General features: G+C 42.3%; 1 protein-coding gene across 1 annotated transcript; it reads right to left on the bottom strand.

Annotated features, from left to right (window-relative positions):
* Nucleotides 1-254: 254 nt before the first annotated feature.
* On the bottom strand, nucleotides 255-6,401 carry cdcp2 (CUB domain containing protein 2; the record flags this gene model as incomplete). Its single annotated transcript, XM_083658844.1, has 6 exons — nucleotides 255-563; nucleotides 1,378-1,556; nucleotides 2,430-2,783; nucleotides 5,014-5,355; nucleotides 5,644-5,991; nucleotides 6,335-6,401. 6 exons carry the CDS (start codon nucleotides 6,399-6,401, stop codon nucleotides 255-257), a joined length of 1,599 nt encoding a protein of 532 aa, XP_083514970.1.
* Nucleotides 6,402-16,968: the final 10,567 nt, after the last annotated feature.

Raw genomic sequence — 16,968 nt, forward strand, 5'->3', positions numbered from 1 at the left:
TTGTGGCACATCATGAACCCTGTACTGCTTTATTATTGCATGTAAATCATTGTCAAGCCTAGGTCATTTATTGTTAGTGTAGGGATGATTATGCTATTCCTTTGTACTGGAATCAGAGGTGAATTATTCCTCATTTTAGGCAACACAGTCAACAACACTGCTCTGTTTTTATACTGTCAATGAATATTTCATACAAAATTTGACTGTTTCAACGTTGGTGTCCTTTCTTTGCAGAAGTTGGTAAGGGTGTATTTCTAAAGCAGCACTAGCCATACGATAGCTATCACCATGAGAATGACAGCCAGTACACAGATGCTGATGAAGACTATATCACTTGGGTCAAGAGGCTCAGCATCCTGACCCTTCCCGTTGCCATTGCCGGTACTTTCAGCTTGGCGGGCCAACTCCTCGAGTCGAAGGCGCTCTTCTGCTGAAATGATGACCACTGTGGCTAACTTCCGCTGGGGATCACACTGCACCTCATATTCCTGCACCATCTGCTGCTTTCCATCAGAGAAATCAATGTAGAGTGTGTTCACCAGCATGGAGATGTTCCGACGTTTCTGCAAGGGGCCAGGGGTCAATATGTTAGAAGCACTGTTTATGGCCTGAACTCAAAGTCAAATGTTTATCTTGAGTTACTCAAGATAAATCAAGAGTACCTGGGCACGGACAAAATGGCGGGACCTCCGCACGGTGACCTTAGCAGCGGAAGTTGGAGCAGCGACTCGACCGACTCGGAGCTCGTGGAGATCTGCGGCAACAGAGCCGCCGGTCGTTGCTTGGAGCTCGGGTCTTCCCGCAGTGTCGACCCGCTGACGTTTTCCCCGAGCTCCGAGCAGCGGCCATTGGGTTTCCTGGTTGAAAACGGTGCTGCATTTCCTGGTTGTATTTCAGCAAGTAAAATGACTTGGTTGTGTGTCGGCAAGTAAAACGACTTGGTTAGGGTTTTGGTTAAATAACAAAAACATGATATGCGACTTTGGACACGGTCGGAGGTGAACCCCAGCGTGAAATAATGAAAGGCGAGTGTTTCACCACGTGGCCTATTCGAATCTCGCAGTGGCTTTCAGCCATTGTGGGAGTTCCTGCTGGACTACCCTGCCCGTCCAACAATCACAAAAAGGCCATCTTTTGCCTCGGTATAGTGATGGCACAGGACTTGACAAATCCAACTTCCGCTGCTGAGGTCACTCCGTGCGGAGGTCCCGCCATTTTGTCTGTGCCCAGGTCCCTCTCAGATAAATAGGCATTCTGTTGCACATCATAATGTATTTTACAGCCTAAGTAGGGTATGTGATCATTATAGTGGGACAGTAACTGCCATAATGCTTCATCAATACAGAAAAAATGTAGGAGGAATATCAGTGTAGTCACCTGGAGATTAGTACCACAGTGCTCAAAACGAGTAAGTAACTTATATGAGGTGGCTGTCAACTGGGATGCACAGGTTGGATTCCCCAGGTAGACGCTCTCACGGTCCAGTTTAGGTAAGGACTGCATGGGTATCAAGATTGAAAATTCGGATCTCGTGCAGCTAATGTTCACCGGCACCACTTTGATTGGAAAAAAGACACAGTTCACACTGGTTTAACAGCAGCATAAAAAAGCGGGTCATTAAAAAGATACGGCTAATACATTACTTTGTTGGCAGAGATGAACATTTTATATTTCTGGGTTTTACTAGATTGTCTTACCCAGAGTGATTTAAGTGCAACAGTATAATTTGCTCAAAGTTTTGGAAACATTGCTGTACTAAGGAGTGCAAAGCTCAAAACTACAGCACCCAGACAATAGATGGAACCAATATACCTGTGAAACTAGAATTGTGATAGAGAAGTGCTAGGTAAATAAATTAGCCTGTATGGGACTAGTCTCTCAAGCCAGTCTATCTCTTCCACCATCTTCGATGGTCCAGACTAGGCAGTCTGTACTTCAGCCCATTACAATTTGGACAGAGGAAGTTGGCCTCTTCCAAAGAAAAGAAAAAAACTCTTCAGACCGGGAGGAAGTTCGACCAATCACGACACATGTTGCCGAAAAGAAATGAATATATAACGAAATAAAAAATATCTTGTCCAACGTCCATTTCTGCTCAGCAGCTGGCTAGCTAGCGTTGACTAGTTTGTTTTTACAGTCGTAGCTATTAAGCCAGTGGTTCTCAATTTTTTTCACATCAAGGACCCCTAAATTGACACAAATTAGACCACGGACCCCTCAAGGACCCCTGGGGGTCCCTGGACCCCACTTTGAGACCCACTGTATTAAGGGGCCGGACAGGGGACACGGAAGTGGGGAAATGAGCGGATACCCGCCTCATTTTGACTGGACGTCCTGCTTTATGTTTTGACCACTGAAATACAGAGGGGGCACTTGTAACTTGCGGGAGCCAACCGTCTGTGTTGAGAGACTAGTATAGGACAGATTACCTCCGACATAAGAAGCAGCAAAGCCTCTATGGGCTTCGTTTCTGTCTGTGCTGAGCACCACCAGGAGCTTGTTGGCCTTTGACGTGAGAGAGGGCGTTTGCTCTGTGCCACACCAGCGCCCCAGCAGGGGGTCTGTCTGGCTGGCCCCATCATAAACCGCAACAGAGTCATAGTCGCAGTCGTCTGACAGACTGTTACGATCCTCCAACTCCACGAGTGGGAAGAAGAGTTTGATCCGGTATCCAACTGCCAGAGTGATGGTCCAGTGGCAGTTGATGTTGTTTGGGTAGATGTTGGGGTAGTGTGGGCTGCTAAAGTTGCCACTTACAGCTGTCAAGACCTGCTGGCATTCTCCTGTAAAAGGATCAGATAAGATTAGACCCAATAGACGGTGTTATCGGTGATATCAGATTCAAGTTCAGCTTGACAAGTTGAACAGGTGACATTTTTACTCAAATTATTGATAGCAAAATTATTGTATGTTAAAGGATATTAGGTAAGTCCTTGGTTGTGAAAAAGATAACGTGGTATTTCAACAACAGCAGGTAGTCAACCCCCCGAGTCAATACTTTGCACATCTGGCAGCAGTTACAAAGGCAATCTTGGATACATCTGTATCAGTTTGGCATTTGAACAGCTGTCCTCTAGTCATTGCACAGATTTTCAATGGGATTCAAGTCTGGGCCAGTCAAGTACCCTTAAATCTATATATGGCAAAACATATATGCCTCAATAACAATATTTTTTTAATACAATTCCGATATATTCAATATACAATATTTACAGCATCAGTCACTAATTCCAAGTGCAACTCCCTTTCACTACAGGGCAGTGAGTCAATGCAATGCAGAATACGTTTGTTTTTCAGACATGTTTGTAGGTGCAGACATCCGTTGTGACATAAATGGGCTATAAAAACAACTGAACTAATATTGTAATTGTAACATTGTTATAATTATCGTATCGACTGATATGAAGAACTTATATCGTGATAGATTTGGACCATATCTTCCAGCCCTAAGTACTTTCACATTCTTGTTCATGGTAGGCATAGTGGTGGGTAGTCTTTCAGTTGCCTTACTGTAAACTCCAGGGATACTGTTGTGTTCATTTTTTCCTTCTGGCCTCTCTGGCATACAGCTCCGATTTTAGAAGTGCTGCACTGACTGTTCTCTTTCTGGCAAGAGTTCCCATCACAGACAAGGAACTCTTATCGATCTGTCGGCCTAATGATGGAGACTGTGCTCTAGTCTAGAGCAAGGGTTCCCAAACTTTTCAGCCCCCGACCCTCAAAATGATGGTGCCAGAGGCTCCCGACCCCCACTATCCCCGGGAGGTGGTTGAAGCATACAAACGTTTGTGTGCATTTTGTAAACAAAACAAACAATTTTGGTTAAAATGTGCTCTTTTTAAGCGTTTTTAAATTGTATTTCAAACATTTTGTAGTTCACATATTCTTTAGGCCAATTTCACACATTCTGGAAATCACCTCGCGACCCACCCAGTGGTGACCCGCCCCTGGGGATCCCGACCCCCACTTTGGGAACCACTGCTCGAGAGAACGCTTTAGACATTTGTTTTATATTTGTATCTAAATCACATCAAATCAGTTGAAATTGCCACAGGTAGAACAATCATGTGTCAAGTTGTAGTGATATTTCAAAGGCATTTAAAGGGATTTGGATGCACCTTGCAGAGTTGATTTGATTTGATATTTAATTTTCTCAAACAAATCAAACAAAATCGCAATAAAGACAAAATATAACCATAAACAATTAAGTCAAACAGATCCCGACCCCCACTTTGGGAACCACTGCTCGAGAGAACGCTTTAGACATTTGTTTTATATTTGTATCTAAATCACATCAAATCAGTTGAAATTGCCACAGGTAGAACAATCATGTGTCAAGTTGTAGTGATATTTCAAAGGCATTTAAAGGGATTTGGATGCACCTTGCAGAGTTGATTTGATTTGATATTTAATTTTCTCAAACAAATCAAACAAAATCGCAATAAAGACAAAATATAACCATAAACAATTAAGTCAAACAGTCTTTATCCAAAAAAATAAAAAAAAAACAAGTACCGGTATGCGTTTGAGAAGGGGCAGAAGGAAGCAAACGTGTATCTAGTCCTGCCCCTTACAATATAATAACATTTAAAATAAAAAATCTGTTACAAACTAAAAATAAATTAATTAATATATATATATATATTTTTTTTTAAAGAAATCAAAATATTCACTAAGTGTAATTTTCTATAGTTCTTCAAGTCTGTTGTTGCTTTTTTGTATCTGCTTTTGAATGGTGTAATATTATTGCTGATTTTCATTTCCACATCTAGGCCAATCCAAAGGGTTACCCCACAAACTGAAATGGTTGTTGACTCAAAGTGTTAAATACATATAATTTCTTACTTTGCAAAAATCCGTAAATAAAAAAATCTGTTATGGGAAATCAACTTGTACTTTTATTTCAAGCTAGCACCCCAAATTATACACATTACAATCTATGGTTTGAAAACTTATTCGGAGGGGTTTGTATTGCATTTTTGTAATAGAACGTTTCACACCAAGCTTTCTTACCTGAGTAATAGTATGCCTTGAACCCCCGTCCCCCAATGTTGAAGTCAGACTTGAAGACTACCAGAAGCTGGTTGGAAGTGGTGATGATATCTGGAGGTTTATCTCCCCCACAGAAGTTGCCCAGGTGGCGGTGGGTGACCGTGGGGCCGTCAAACAGGGCCACAAAGTCAAAATTACAGCCCTCATTGTTCTCCAGCTGGAAGTCCAGGAAGACCAGGCTGACCACACTGCTGTTGGAGACATGGATGGTCCAAGAGCAGGCGGCATTATTGCTATACTCCTGCGGGTAGCCTGGACTAGAGATCACGCCTGACAGGCCAGTTAGAACTCCCCCGCACATATCTAGAGAGGGTAGAAGGCAAATTCAGCTTCTGTGTTTCCCTTTCAAAACCAGTAACAATAGAGATCACAGAAAATACACACAACCCTTAGAGAGGGAAGTCGATGATCACACCTTTTTTTTTGTTTGCTATGTAGGGTTGTGGTGAGGCATAAGCTTTTCTTTTCTTTTCTTAGCTAAAAACTGAGTTCTGCTGTTGCAACTTGGCCAGAAAGAATCAATCCAAAATAGTTAGCCTACTAATCCCTAGCCTAGAGAATGCACTGCACATTGTATAGAACAGAAGTCACCTTTTCTGTAGCCAACAGTGAACCCCCTGTAGGCCACGTGGCGGTCTGAATGGAAGATGAGGGACATGACATTCCAGGAGGAGGTGAACTGGGGTGGGGAGATGTCGCCACAGAATGTCCCAAGGAGGTTCCCCTCATCCTCGGATATGCCATTATAGATCTTGATGTAGTCGTAATTGCAGTTGGCGTGGTACTCCAGCTCAAAGTGGTGAAAGGTGAGGAGAACAGATGAACCCTCTGCCACCACAATTAGCCAGGCACAGTCGATGCCGACGGGATACGGGCCTGGGAAGTTTGGACTGGATATATTGCCCGATGGAGCAGATAGGATCCCACCACATTTGACGCCTCACAGTGATAAAAAAGAATACAATGTTGCAGTTTGTTAAAACAATTATTTCAACTCACAAAGATCCCAAGTATAATGAAAATAACCTTTTCAGTCAAAAGTACTGTATTGTCTAATATATGGACATGCACAGGACCTTCATAGTTTATGGTTACTTGCTCACTTATTACATTAAATTTGTTCCCCTATTTTATCAAATCTTGATACGACCTTTGAAAGTGTATTAAAAGCTGACATCGACCAACTGAGGCCTAACCTGCACAGTATATACAGTACCTGTAAGATAAAGCACTCCCATCAAGTTTAGGCTATGCCCCATCAAGATAACAAATAGCGACTCACCTTTTTTGGAATCAGCCTTGTCAAGCAGCAGTAGTACATGAATCAGTATAGCCACCCTGAGACTCATGTTGTTATTGTTGATCGGCTTTTGTCACGCCTCAGATACAATAGCGACAGAGGACGACAACGGCAATGTCAGAGCGTACAGCCTGGAGACGTCAGCAGCGGTGCCGCTACATGTAATGGGACGTTGAAAAATTCATTCACAGCCTGAAAGAGGAACCTGATCGCTAGGTCACCCTTTGGCCCCCTTCACTAAATTTTAATGACCGATATCCAATGAACGCGAGTGGCTTGTCCGGACACTGTTTAGAGAGATGGCATACATTTTTAATGATTGTCTCTCTCTCTCTCTCTCTCTCTCACACACACACACACACACACACACACTGGACACCAGCTGCAGTGGAGTTGATAAAAGACAGGGGGAGGAAGAGAGGGATGATCACCTTTGTCACTCATATAAATGGCTTCATTAGAGAGATGTGAGGGAGAGAAGAGCCCAGAACTATTGATGTCATGGAGGAGAGCAGTGATTCACAACCAGGGGTACATGTACCACTAGGCCGCGGCACTTGAGCAACTTGCAGGCGCTACATGGAAATCTGGGAGATTACAATTTATTTCCAAAATTATAAAAAAAAAATAGATATTCCAAGGCATTTCATAAGCCTATTGCTAATATGCTACATGCACATCATGATTAGTGGCAGGTGTGAACTGTTACTCTAGTCCAGTGGTTCTCAAACTGTTTCACGTCAAGGACCCCTAAACTGACACAAATTAGACCACGGACCCTCATTTGATAAGACTTTGTCCCAGGGTCACCATCCAATATGGTTTTTGCTTTTAGACGTTTTATTACAGAAAGTGTATGAAACATGAACAAAATAGCCATACATTCTGTCATTGTGTTACTGTGGATGGAATTATAGTGAAAATAAATGATCCCCCTTTTGCTAGGGACCCCCTGCAACCCCCTCAAGGACCCCCTACTCTGTGAAGAGGTCACATTCACGCATGTCAAAACTGTGCGCCATCCAACTAGCGAGCAAAAATGAATCGCTCAAACGTACAGATGTCTCTCCGGATCCAGGTTTAGGGGAGCCCGGTGACAAAAGGTAAAAAGAGGCCAAGTCCAAACACCGGTAGTTCAATCTTCAGTGACAAATATAGTTTGTATGGATTTACTTGTACGTTTGCACTGCAGCCAGTGGTTTCTCTGCGGCGCAAAGAACACGCGTGAGTGATGGGGTGCTGTTGGCATGGCAAAACAGCTGAAGGGGTACATAAGACAAAAAAGGTTGGGAACCACTGGAGTAGTAGAGGACATTGAGTAGACTTTGCTTTGGTTATGTTAAGGCAGCTCAAGTAAAGCTCAAAGACAACAGCCAAAAACCTGCATCTTCCTGAATGAACATGCATAATGAAGCAGTGCACAGATGTGTCTGAGAGGCCTATTAGTATGAGCGCAACATGAACAATATCCCAGCACACGCTGGATTGAAGCTCCCAATACTTAATTTATGTTATGTTTTACTATAATGGCTATACTGCTTTGGGGGATTTAGCGCTGTGACATTATTACTCCCAAACAGGGTCATCTTACTCAAAGATAAAACATAAAAATACAATCCAAGTGTCAATTCTGTTCACACTCGGGTGAAGAGTCTCAGATAGATATTGCTCGACAAGTTTCACCACATTATAAGTGTAAATTCTGTTTACACTCATGCAGGTGAAGAGTCCCAGATAGATATTTTTTTGCTGTAGGCCTATTTGCCAAATGCCAATCCTAATGAGTCAGTATTTCCTGGTTTGGCCGGCGGTCTCACACCTGATTAGGGCAGACACACAGTGGAGTGTAGAGCAGATAGACGGACAGGGAGATACAGCCTGTTGCAAATAAACAAGTGCTACTCCAGCAGTGCTAAAGGTTTTTAGACTGAATATCTAGTATGCCCAAAAGCAATGTGGATGCCTTAGGAGACCTGCTAGATGGCGCTGTTGCACTATGAATTTCCACCGCTTGCTTATAGAAAGTCACGCCGAGCTCTAAGCTGAAATAAATAAGAATGTGATTAAAATCACTCAAGTGTTTTTCACACAGCAATTCCTGGAACTAAAATGAGCCGCCTCGCCTTTGAATTTTAATTCTATCTCTCTGAAAGCTTGTCATTGTTCTAGGGGATGTGGGCACTGGGCAGTGCTGAAATGTGTTTCAGAAAGATATCGTTTGTTTAGAGCAATTAAATAACCTTTTAGCAAATAAATACCACTTACTCGAAAACAAATAAGGCAAGGTTGAAAACTTGCAACATTCAAGCGGAATAAAGAGGAATTTCAGTCAAACCACTGGCAACCTTTTGCCCTATGATACTCCTTCTTAGAGCTTAATTGAATGACTGTAGTACAAAAATGTATAAAACAAGTGATTTGTTACAATTACAGTATAGTCATATTCAACTAACAGTAAATCATCCATTCTATCCAGAGGTGGGAGCTGTTTTGGCAGGCATGTGGGGTGTGATGTATAGTGTGTGGTTTCTAATGTCTGTATGTGTGTGTGTGTGTGGGGGGGGGGGGGGGGGTTCTTGACAGATACAAGAGTGTATCTTTCAAATAATAGCAAGAAGGTTCTTATTGCTGATATTGATGTTTTGGTGAATAAACTGTAAACTGTGGAAACTATCTAAAAAAAAAACTTTGACGCCACACAAAATATCGCGATAATATGCTGTATTGACAACCCAAGCCCCCCCCACCCCCCCACCCCCCCTATCTTCAACAATAACTCTCTTTCTCCAGCTCTGTTCATCAACACAGCTTCAGCTACAAGTGTATGGGGACTGTTGGCAACGGCACACTCCAACGAATGCCGTCTAAAGCCAAACATATGGTTCATATCATATGAGTTCCTGAAAAATGAGGTGAATATACTGTATATACTGAGTGGAGAATAAAGTTATTGTTTCAGACAGCCTGCAGCTTGACAACATCGCCATGCTGCTTTTGAGTGCCCCCACCGTGCGACATGGTGTCTGGGTTAGTGTGATTTGTTTTTTAATATGTTTCAATGTATGGGGTATTTCTGCAGCAAGAGCCTACAGCTAACCCTGAATCAGCTCACTTTCAGAGTTTTGACTCGGTGCTCTCCATCTCTGTTTTAATCCTTGTTATGGATGGAATCTAGCGCAGGTTGCAGTACTGCATACTGTGTTATGATTTAAGTGCTAAATATTTAACATTGTGGGTTAACGTGCTTATGATACTTGCCGTGTTTGTCAAATTTCCATAGCAGTGGTGACAATGTTCATGTAGTGCTGGACCACCCATGCTGAATATGAAGATAAGAGAAACATTGCGACAGCCTTGTACTGTGTATTCCCAGCTGGTGCTCTCTTGCAGCCAGAAATGTAGTTTTTTTCCCCCCTCGTAGTCATTCTGTTCCTACTTTCTCCATGCTGCGTTGTTACATTTCCTGCTTCTTTTTCCACCATGGACGATATTGGGATGTCATTCATTGCATTGGCAACTCAGAGAGCTTACAGATTGGATTATGGACCACAGTGAGCTAAGCCTCCCTCTATTGCACGCACAATGAAAACAAAAATACAGGTTGAGGAACAGTAAGAAGGATCGTTGTGCTTATAGTAACTGCCAACTCTACCTCCACCCAGTGTTGTAGTCCATGCAGTCACTATATCTCAATTCTCAAGTCCTCCAGTGTTCGAGTCCAAGTCCGAGTCACCAAAGAAGAGTCCGAGTCGAGTCCCCGTTACCTGCTGAGTCCAAGTCTGAGTCTGGAGTTACTGTAACTGAACATGAGCGGGAATCCGCATAGTTGGAACACACGTGCCCGCCCTTGTACGAAATTGAATAATGTCACAGTATTAATATAGCTAATATCTCATGACTATTATAAAAAACTAAAACTAAAACCAGTCTTTCTCATTTAACAAGTCTGAGTCCTCGTCTCCAACTTCCGAGTCGGAATGCATGAATACTCGAGTCCAAGTCCGACTCATCAGTGCTCAAGTGCTCAAGTCCAAGTCGAGTCACGAGACCTGAAAATGAGTCCAGGACTCGGACTGGAGTCTGAGTCCGTCTCAAGTCGACAACAACACTGCCTCCACCACACTTCAGATGAGTAAAGATGCACGGAAAAGACTACAAAGTGAACAGCACAAGTAATGAGATGTGTGTAGTCTCTGCTCAGAAGATTTAGAAAACTTTTTGTTTGGTCTGTAAGTAATAATCTTTCCTCTAAAATATACATGTGTAACAATTATCGGCTGCCTTTGTTGCAAAGCTAAATAAAGTTCTCCCTAAGATTGTTGTTTGGAAAATTTGATTTGAATTCATTACAACGGCTTCAAATATGAAAAATGTAGATCGTGGGTTTCATATACCTCATACACCATTCTTTGACAAACTTATTGCATTTTAATAAATCTGAATGCACGGTGGTGCAGTGGTAGCGCTGTCGCATCGCAGCAAGAAGGTCCTGGGTTCGATTCCCGCCTGGGACACTGCAGGGGCTGAGGGTGTGCCCCCATCCCCATGTCCTCAGTGCCTACTGCCCAGGTGGGCTCGTCAAAAGGGCCTTTTTGTGTGCGGAGTTTCCATGTTTTCCCCGTGCTCCCCTGGGGTTTCCTCCAGATGGGAACCCCCCGCTAAACACATGCAAAAAAAAACGTTTATGATTTTCGTACTGTATAATGGTGTGGTTAGGTGACTAATGAAACGTTCAAACAATTGACGCTTGAAGCAAACTAAATCCCTCTAACTATCTCCTGCATTCAACAAGGCATGAATATACAGATTGATGCTTTACCAAGTGATGACTTCTTTTCTCCGTGGAGGTCAATGGGATAGGCTAGATGTTAATCGAAAAGCAAGCAACATTTGTAGCCCCGCCCACTTGACCCATTTGTGTTACAACTTCCTGTTCAAAACGCCGGCTGTTTTACCTGCTCAAACCAGAGGTCGTCTCTGGTCAAAGCTAGTGACTCACTGGAAGCAGGCTGCAGGGATAAGCTCTGCCACAGGAAGCGTAAACACAATCGGTTCTGATTGTGTTCACACTTCCTGTTAGTCTCTCAAGCCAGACTGTCTCTTCTACATAAGGTGACTAGTGGCATTATATGACAATCATAAAATGGAGAGTTCCGGTCCTTGATTATGATTGTCTGAGCTGTGTTCAAAGCCGTTGTAAAATTCTCTATAAACACACACCTGCTGTGACTACATCACAGTATTACTGCGCCAAACAGCATCTGTGTGTTGCTTGGCGACCATACTGCTGAAGTCGCGGCTGAAGGACTACATTTCTTGGCGGAAGAATGATTATTGATCAATACGAACGCCCCTTAGCCGTTGTAAGATCACTGTAAAGTACGGGGCTTATTGCTTATGTAGGTCATATATCCAATATAGGCATCATTCAATATCTTGACATGTCATTGGTTCAATCATGATTCAGTTAATTTTGCTAAGAGTGCCAGTTATTGAATGGGGCTGTTTGAGTTTCGTTAATGATAAGTGATATGTTTCTGTCTTGTCTAAACAATAAGCATTGAGGCAGCTTCCTATTGAGCAAACGTAAAGTGTAGCATCCAGAATAGAGCACTGTAAATTAATTTCAACCAAGTTGTCTATGACCGTGTTGTTTTGGGCAAAAGAAACCGCATTTTAATTAATCATCACGCAGTGATGCTGCAGTATAAATACTCTGGATAACGAACCCAACAGGGGAGAGGAGAGCACCCAGGCACATAAACAGAGCACAATTATGGCCCTTAGCAAGAGCACTTCATTAAGATGTTTTAGTACCCTCTACTCACTGGGTACTAAACATCTGACTCATAATAATGCATCAGCTATATCAGAAGATTGCTTTTGCTATGATCTCGCATGAATATTCACACAACTAATTAAAAGGCTGTATAGAATTATGAAGTGGACGGGGGGGAAGAAACAATGAGGCAATAAACTCTATTTTGAGGACAAATACGAGGGCAGTGACTTGAAGAAATGGAGTTGGCCCAGTGTCTTGTTGCCTGTGTTGAAGTGAACAGCCTTGGAGTCGGCTAATTCAAAATTTTAGCATGTTCTAAATGCACTCCTACACCCTGCTACCGGTTTTCCAGTGCGACAATACTCCACAGGGGTGTGATCTACTAAATGCCAGTATCCCACAGTGGTAGCAGCTACACTGCAGTGCTTGTGGTACTGAGTCTGTGACTCAAGATCCGAGATGTAGCACCTCATTGCCATGTCAACAGAATTTCTCCGAATCTTGCCTCAGTGCAGCTCAAGTTAAAAGCACAAAAACAGCAGATGTTGCCATATAATACCTTCCATACCCACTGCTCACAGTCTCATACACGCAGAGTACTAGTGTATTCTTATAGATGCTGTACCATAAGGACCCGTCCCTGGCCACACTTGTCCTCCCTACTGTCCTACCCTTTGGCCTTGGTGGCCTTTTGGGGCTGGAGCTGCCCATTGCTTCCTGACAGATGGCCTAGTGTAGTGTCACTTCCAGGTCTGTGGGGGGGCACCAGCTGTATGTACCGGCTGCTTAAGAAAACCCGTGATGTAGATCTCATCCGTGTCTTGCATTGCACCACAATATGGAAATCAATTTGACATACTGTAGCCTAGGACACGCAAGATAACTGCCATTTTCCTTTCTGAATAGTTTACATCGTTGAGCAACAATCTTAACAAAAGCGCTGACCAACTTAATTATTGTCTGACATTTCTCAGTTGAATAGGAGAGAAGGCTTTGTTCAACACGCAAACTGTAATCCATGGAGAGAGAGATACTTCCTTTTGTTCACAACAAAACAAGTGTTTTTTAATGAGGTAAGAATTCACAACTTAAAACACTTGGTCCTCTTGAGAAATAATCCACCTTGCATGAATAAACAATTTGATATAATCAACCCCTTGTTGACAACCAATGAAAACACTGCCCAGGAGTCATCATTTGGAAATGATGCCCACTGCTATATTAATGGTTAGGGGGCAACCGAGGCGATAGAGAGACAGAAGGTTAACAGCTATTGGCCAGTTATGCTCCTGAGATGCAGGACGACCAATTACTGAGATTAATGGGGGTCTAATTAAACAGCCTCCCTCCCGAACATCTCAACTAGTAATGTTTAATAAAACAGAACATAGATAATGTTTATTCTTCTCCTCATTTTATTATTCCTACATTGGCCATATCTGGGACTAACAGTGTTGTGGGTGGGTCATCAAACGCCTCTGGTAAGACATTATCATTACTTAGGCAGACTGATGGGAGGGTGTGTGTGTGGGAGTGGGGGCTGCGGGGTGGGGGTGCTCTGCTCCCTCATCTATCAGTAGGCCGCCCTTCTCTGATTGGCTACTGAAGCTCCATTAGTCCCCTCTGTCCTGATTGATGTCACACGGGACTGTGTTAGAAGGCTCGAGTTGTTCTGAGCAGAAACATGCTTATTTCTACACCTTTACAGGATAGAACTGGAAATTACTATGCTGACCATGTGATGCTAACATGTGCACTGATGGTGAACTCAGATAGCAATGTTGTAGAGGTCTGAAATTATTCACTTTTCAGAAATTTGCTTTTTCAAAAGAAGTAACAGTTTTTAGGTAATCGGGTATTTCATGAAGTAATGTGAAGTATAAGTTCTTTCAGGCATAGCGGTACAAACTTGCCTTTATTCAGATGACTCAAAAAGTGGAGGCATTCCAGAGGGTGTGTCAGTTCAAATGCTGCAAACCTGCGTGATTGAAACAATTTAAGCAGATGTTTTGGCGGCAGTGCCAGTCAACATCCAAGCCACTTATGGTTTGATAGCTGGAGCTGATCTGATACACCAATCGGCAGGGGGGGGGGGGGTTGGTGTATATATATATATATATTTTATGAATGACTTGAAAGCCCACCCATCAGAGTCAAATGTTCAGTGTCTGTGCTGAACATCCTTGATCACACAACTATCTAAATATACTGGCGCAACGTGTTAATTCCTGTAATAAATTCCATTTGTAAGTCCACTTAGTGTTCTATTTCTGCCTGTAACAGCAGAGAATGGCTTTTGAGATCACAGAAATCCATGAAATCACATACTTGAATTAAACATTACACTTTAATTTGATCCCACTTTCTGTTATCGTCTGTGTTTTCATCGGTGCAGTTTGTCTCAGCCATATAATAAATCTTGAAAAGTGATAGTATGATTTATGTTGTTATGGCGTTTGAGTTGTTGCTGCATTCATTAATTGGAAGCAATGGTACCATGAGTACCAGGGCCAGCTGCCAAGAGACATCCATGCCGGGGGACAATGAGGGAGATAGCTGTCCGTCCCCTGCTGATGACAACGTAGTCTCTTTGATTTTGCATCTGAAACAGAGATGTAAAGCTTGCAGCCTGTCGGACTGTCAAAAGGAAGCTGTGCTGAATCAGTCTTAACTTATGGTTTATGTGCCAGCTATGCCTTTGTTCATGTCGCTCTTTATTGTTGTAAATAGTTCCTGTGCTTTGTGCCAGTGTGCACTCTCTGTTTCTCAGGAGATTCTGTTAAGGATTGCTGGCCTAAAATGTACAGTGCTGCTGCTGATGATGTAAGATGTTAAGTATTTGCCTAAATAAAAGTAAAGTGTAAAGAGGTACAGGAAATACAGGAGGGGATACCATGGAACAAAGGTTGTGAGTCAGAAAACTTGAAATAATGTGTGTGTGTGTGTGTGTGTGTGTGTGTGTGTGTGTGTGTGCGTGTGTATTGCCCAACAGTGTGTGTGCCACAAGCCTTACTGACATGTGACAATGTACTGTATGATGATTGCTTTTCTGCATATTGAACATTCTAATTTAGCATTTCCAACGCGACACATTATTACGTCTGTTTCAACACATGAACCTTTCCGCAGTTCTTTTCTTACTGTTGTGCTCGTGTGCGCTAGGAACAAGATTAATATGCCTTGGCTCTCATGTGATAAAATCTTGCCAATCTCCCTCCCTACCTAGAACCCGCGTCACCTTATTATTTTCGAAAGGTTATGGTCAGTGAGCTTAGATTATTCCATTCTCAGCTCGACGTCTTGTGCCCTACATATTCTTTCCTCATTCAAATGCATTTTGTCTCCAGGAATGGAATATGGAAATGTGTAGTAGCGTACTGTATGTGTGGATGATGTTTCACTATATCATATAACCATTTCATCAATTTCCCACTAGGGCTGCATGTGCCAATGTCCTTGGTTCGCCAGCCTTTTTTAAGCAGGTCCTTTGTGGCTAAATTATGCTTTAGTTTAGTCTTTCAAGTGATCCAGGGAGGAATCTGAACACATTATGTCTGTGGTATAATGAAATCCATTTATTTGTCATTAGCCTTTCTGTTCAAACTATTAACCGCTTTTTTAATGTAGGATTTTACCACTCAAGATAATGTTGTGTCATGGTCATTTGGGTTCAGGGGTTTGCAGGTCCTTATTACCGTAAATTCCGGACTATAAGCCGCACCTTTTTTCCCATTTTTGGCCTTTTTTGGCCCCTGCGGCTTATATAACGGTGCGGCTTATCTATGGATTTTTTCAACAGAAAAAAAAAAAAAAAAAAAAAAAATCTCTTTTTTAGCACTCTTTCTAACTATAAATCCTATATAACTATAATAAGTTTTAATTTCCTCTCTTGCCCTCTTTTCACCACACTGTATGACACTGTGTGCACTGTAAAAAACAACACAGGTGGTGTTGTGTTATGTTGTTTTGTTGAAATGTTAATAAATGGGAGCTTCCTCTACAATCCCCTCTGTGCATGAACCCTTACATATGGTAATTAAACATTAAAACACAAAACAAACAAAAAAAAAAATACCATTAAAACACCCGCGGCTTATAGTCCGGTGCGGCTTATATAAGAAAAAAATAGTCAACTTTGAAGGTGCGGCTTATAGTCCGGAATTTACGGTATATATAATACTAGCAATGTACCTGGTGTTGCCTGGGCTAAATAGGCACACAGCAGTCCAACTGCACCTTTTGCTTGGCCAGAAATTATGGTGGTTTCCAGGAATATACAACCTGCCCATGACCTTCCCCAGATCATAACCCACCGCCATGCAAAAGTTCAACCCAATCCGACCTGGGGTGTAGGCGTGCACTAAAGATAAAATGGGCTGTTATAGCGCCAAAATCAGGTAGATTGGTGTCATTTTTTGTTTGAGTAGTGGATGACATTTCCAACCTATGCACAAAGTTTGGCTGCTGTGGGCCTTATTCTGAGCTGCATACTGTTTTAGTGCAGAATAATAATAAACAGAACAATTACAATAGGGATCCACGGACTACGTGCTTGGACTCCGAATAATAACAATAATAATAATAATAATCACTATCATTTGAGATTTATTTATTTATTTATTTAAGATTATTTGGAAGGGACGGATACAGAATACATAGACATTATGTGCAAATGACAGTGAACAATATCCAAATGCAAATGACAGTTATTCGATGCTAGTATTATAGTGCTTATAGCGGCTAGGTATCAGAACATAGATAAGAATAAAGAATAAGAAAGACATTATCTACATAATGCACACACACACACACACACACACACAGCCCTACAGAG

This window comes from Poromitra crassiceps (genome assembly GCF_964638095.1).
Source record: "Poromitra crassiceps genome assembly, chromosome: 23".
NCBI classification, from domain to species: Eukaryota; Metazoa; Chordata; class Actinopteri; order Beryciformes; family Melamphaidae; genus Poromitra; species Poromitra crassiceps.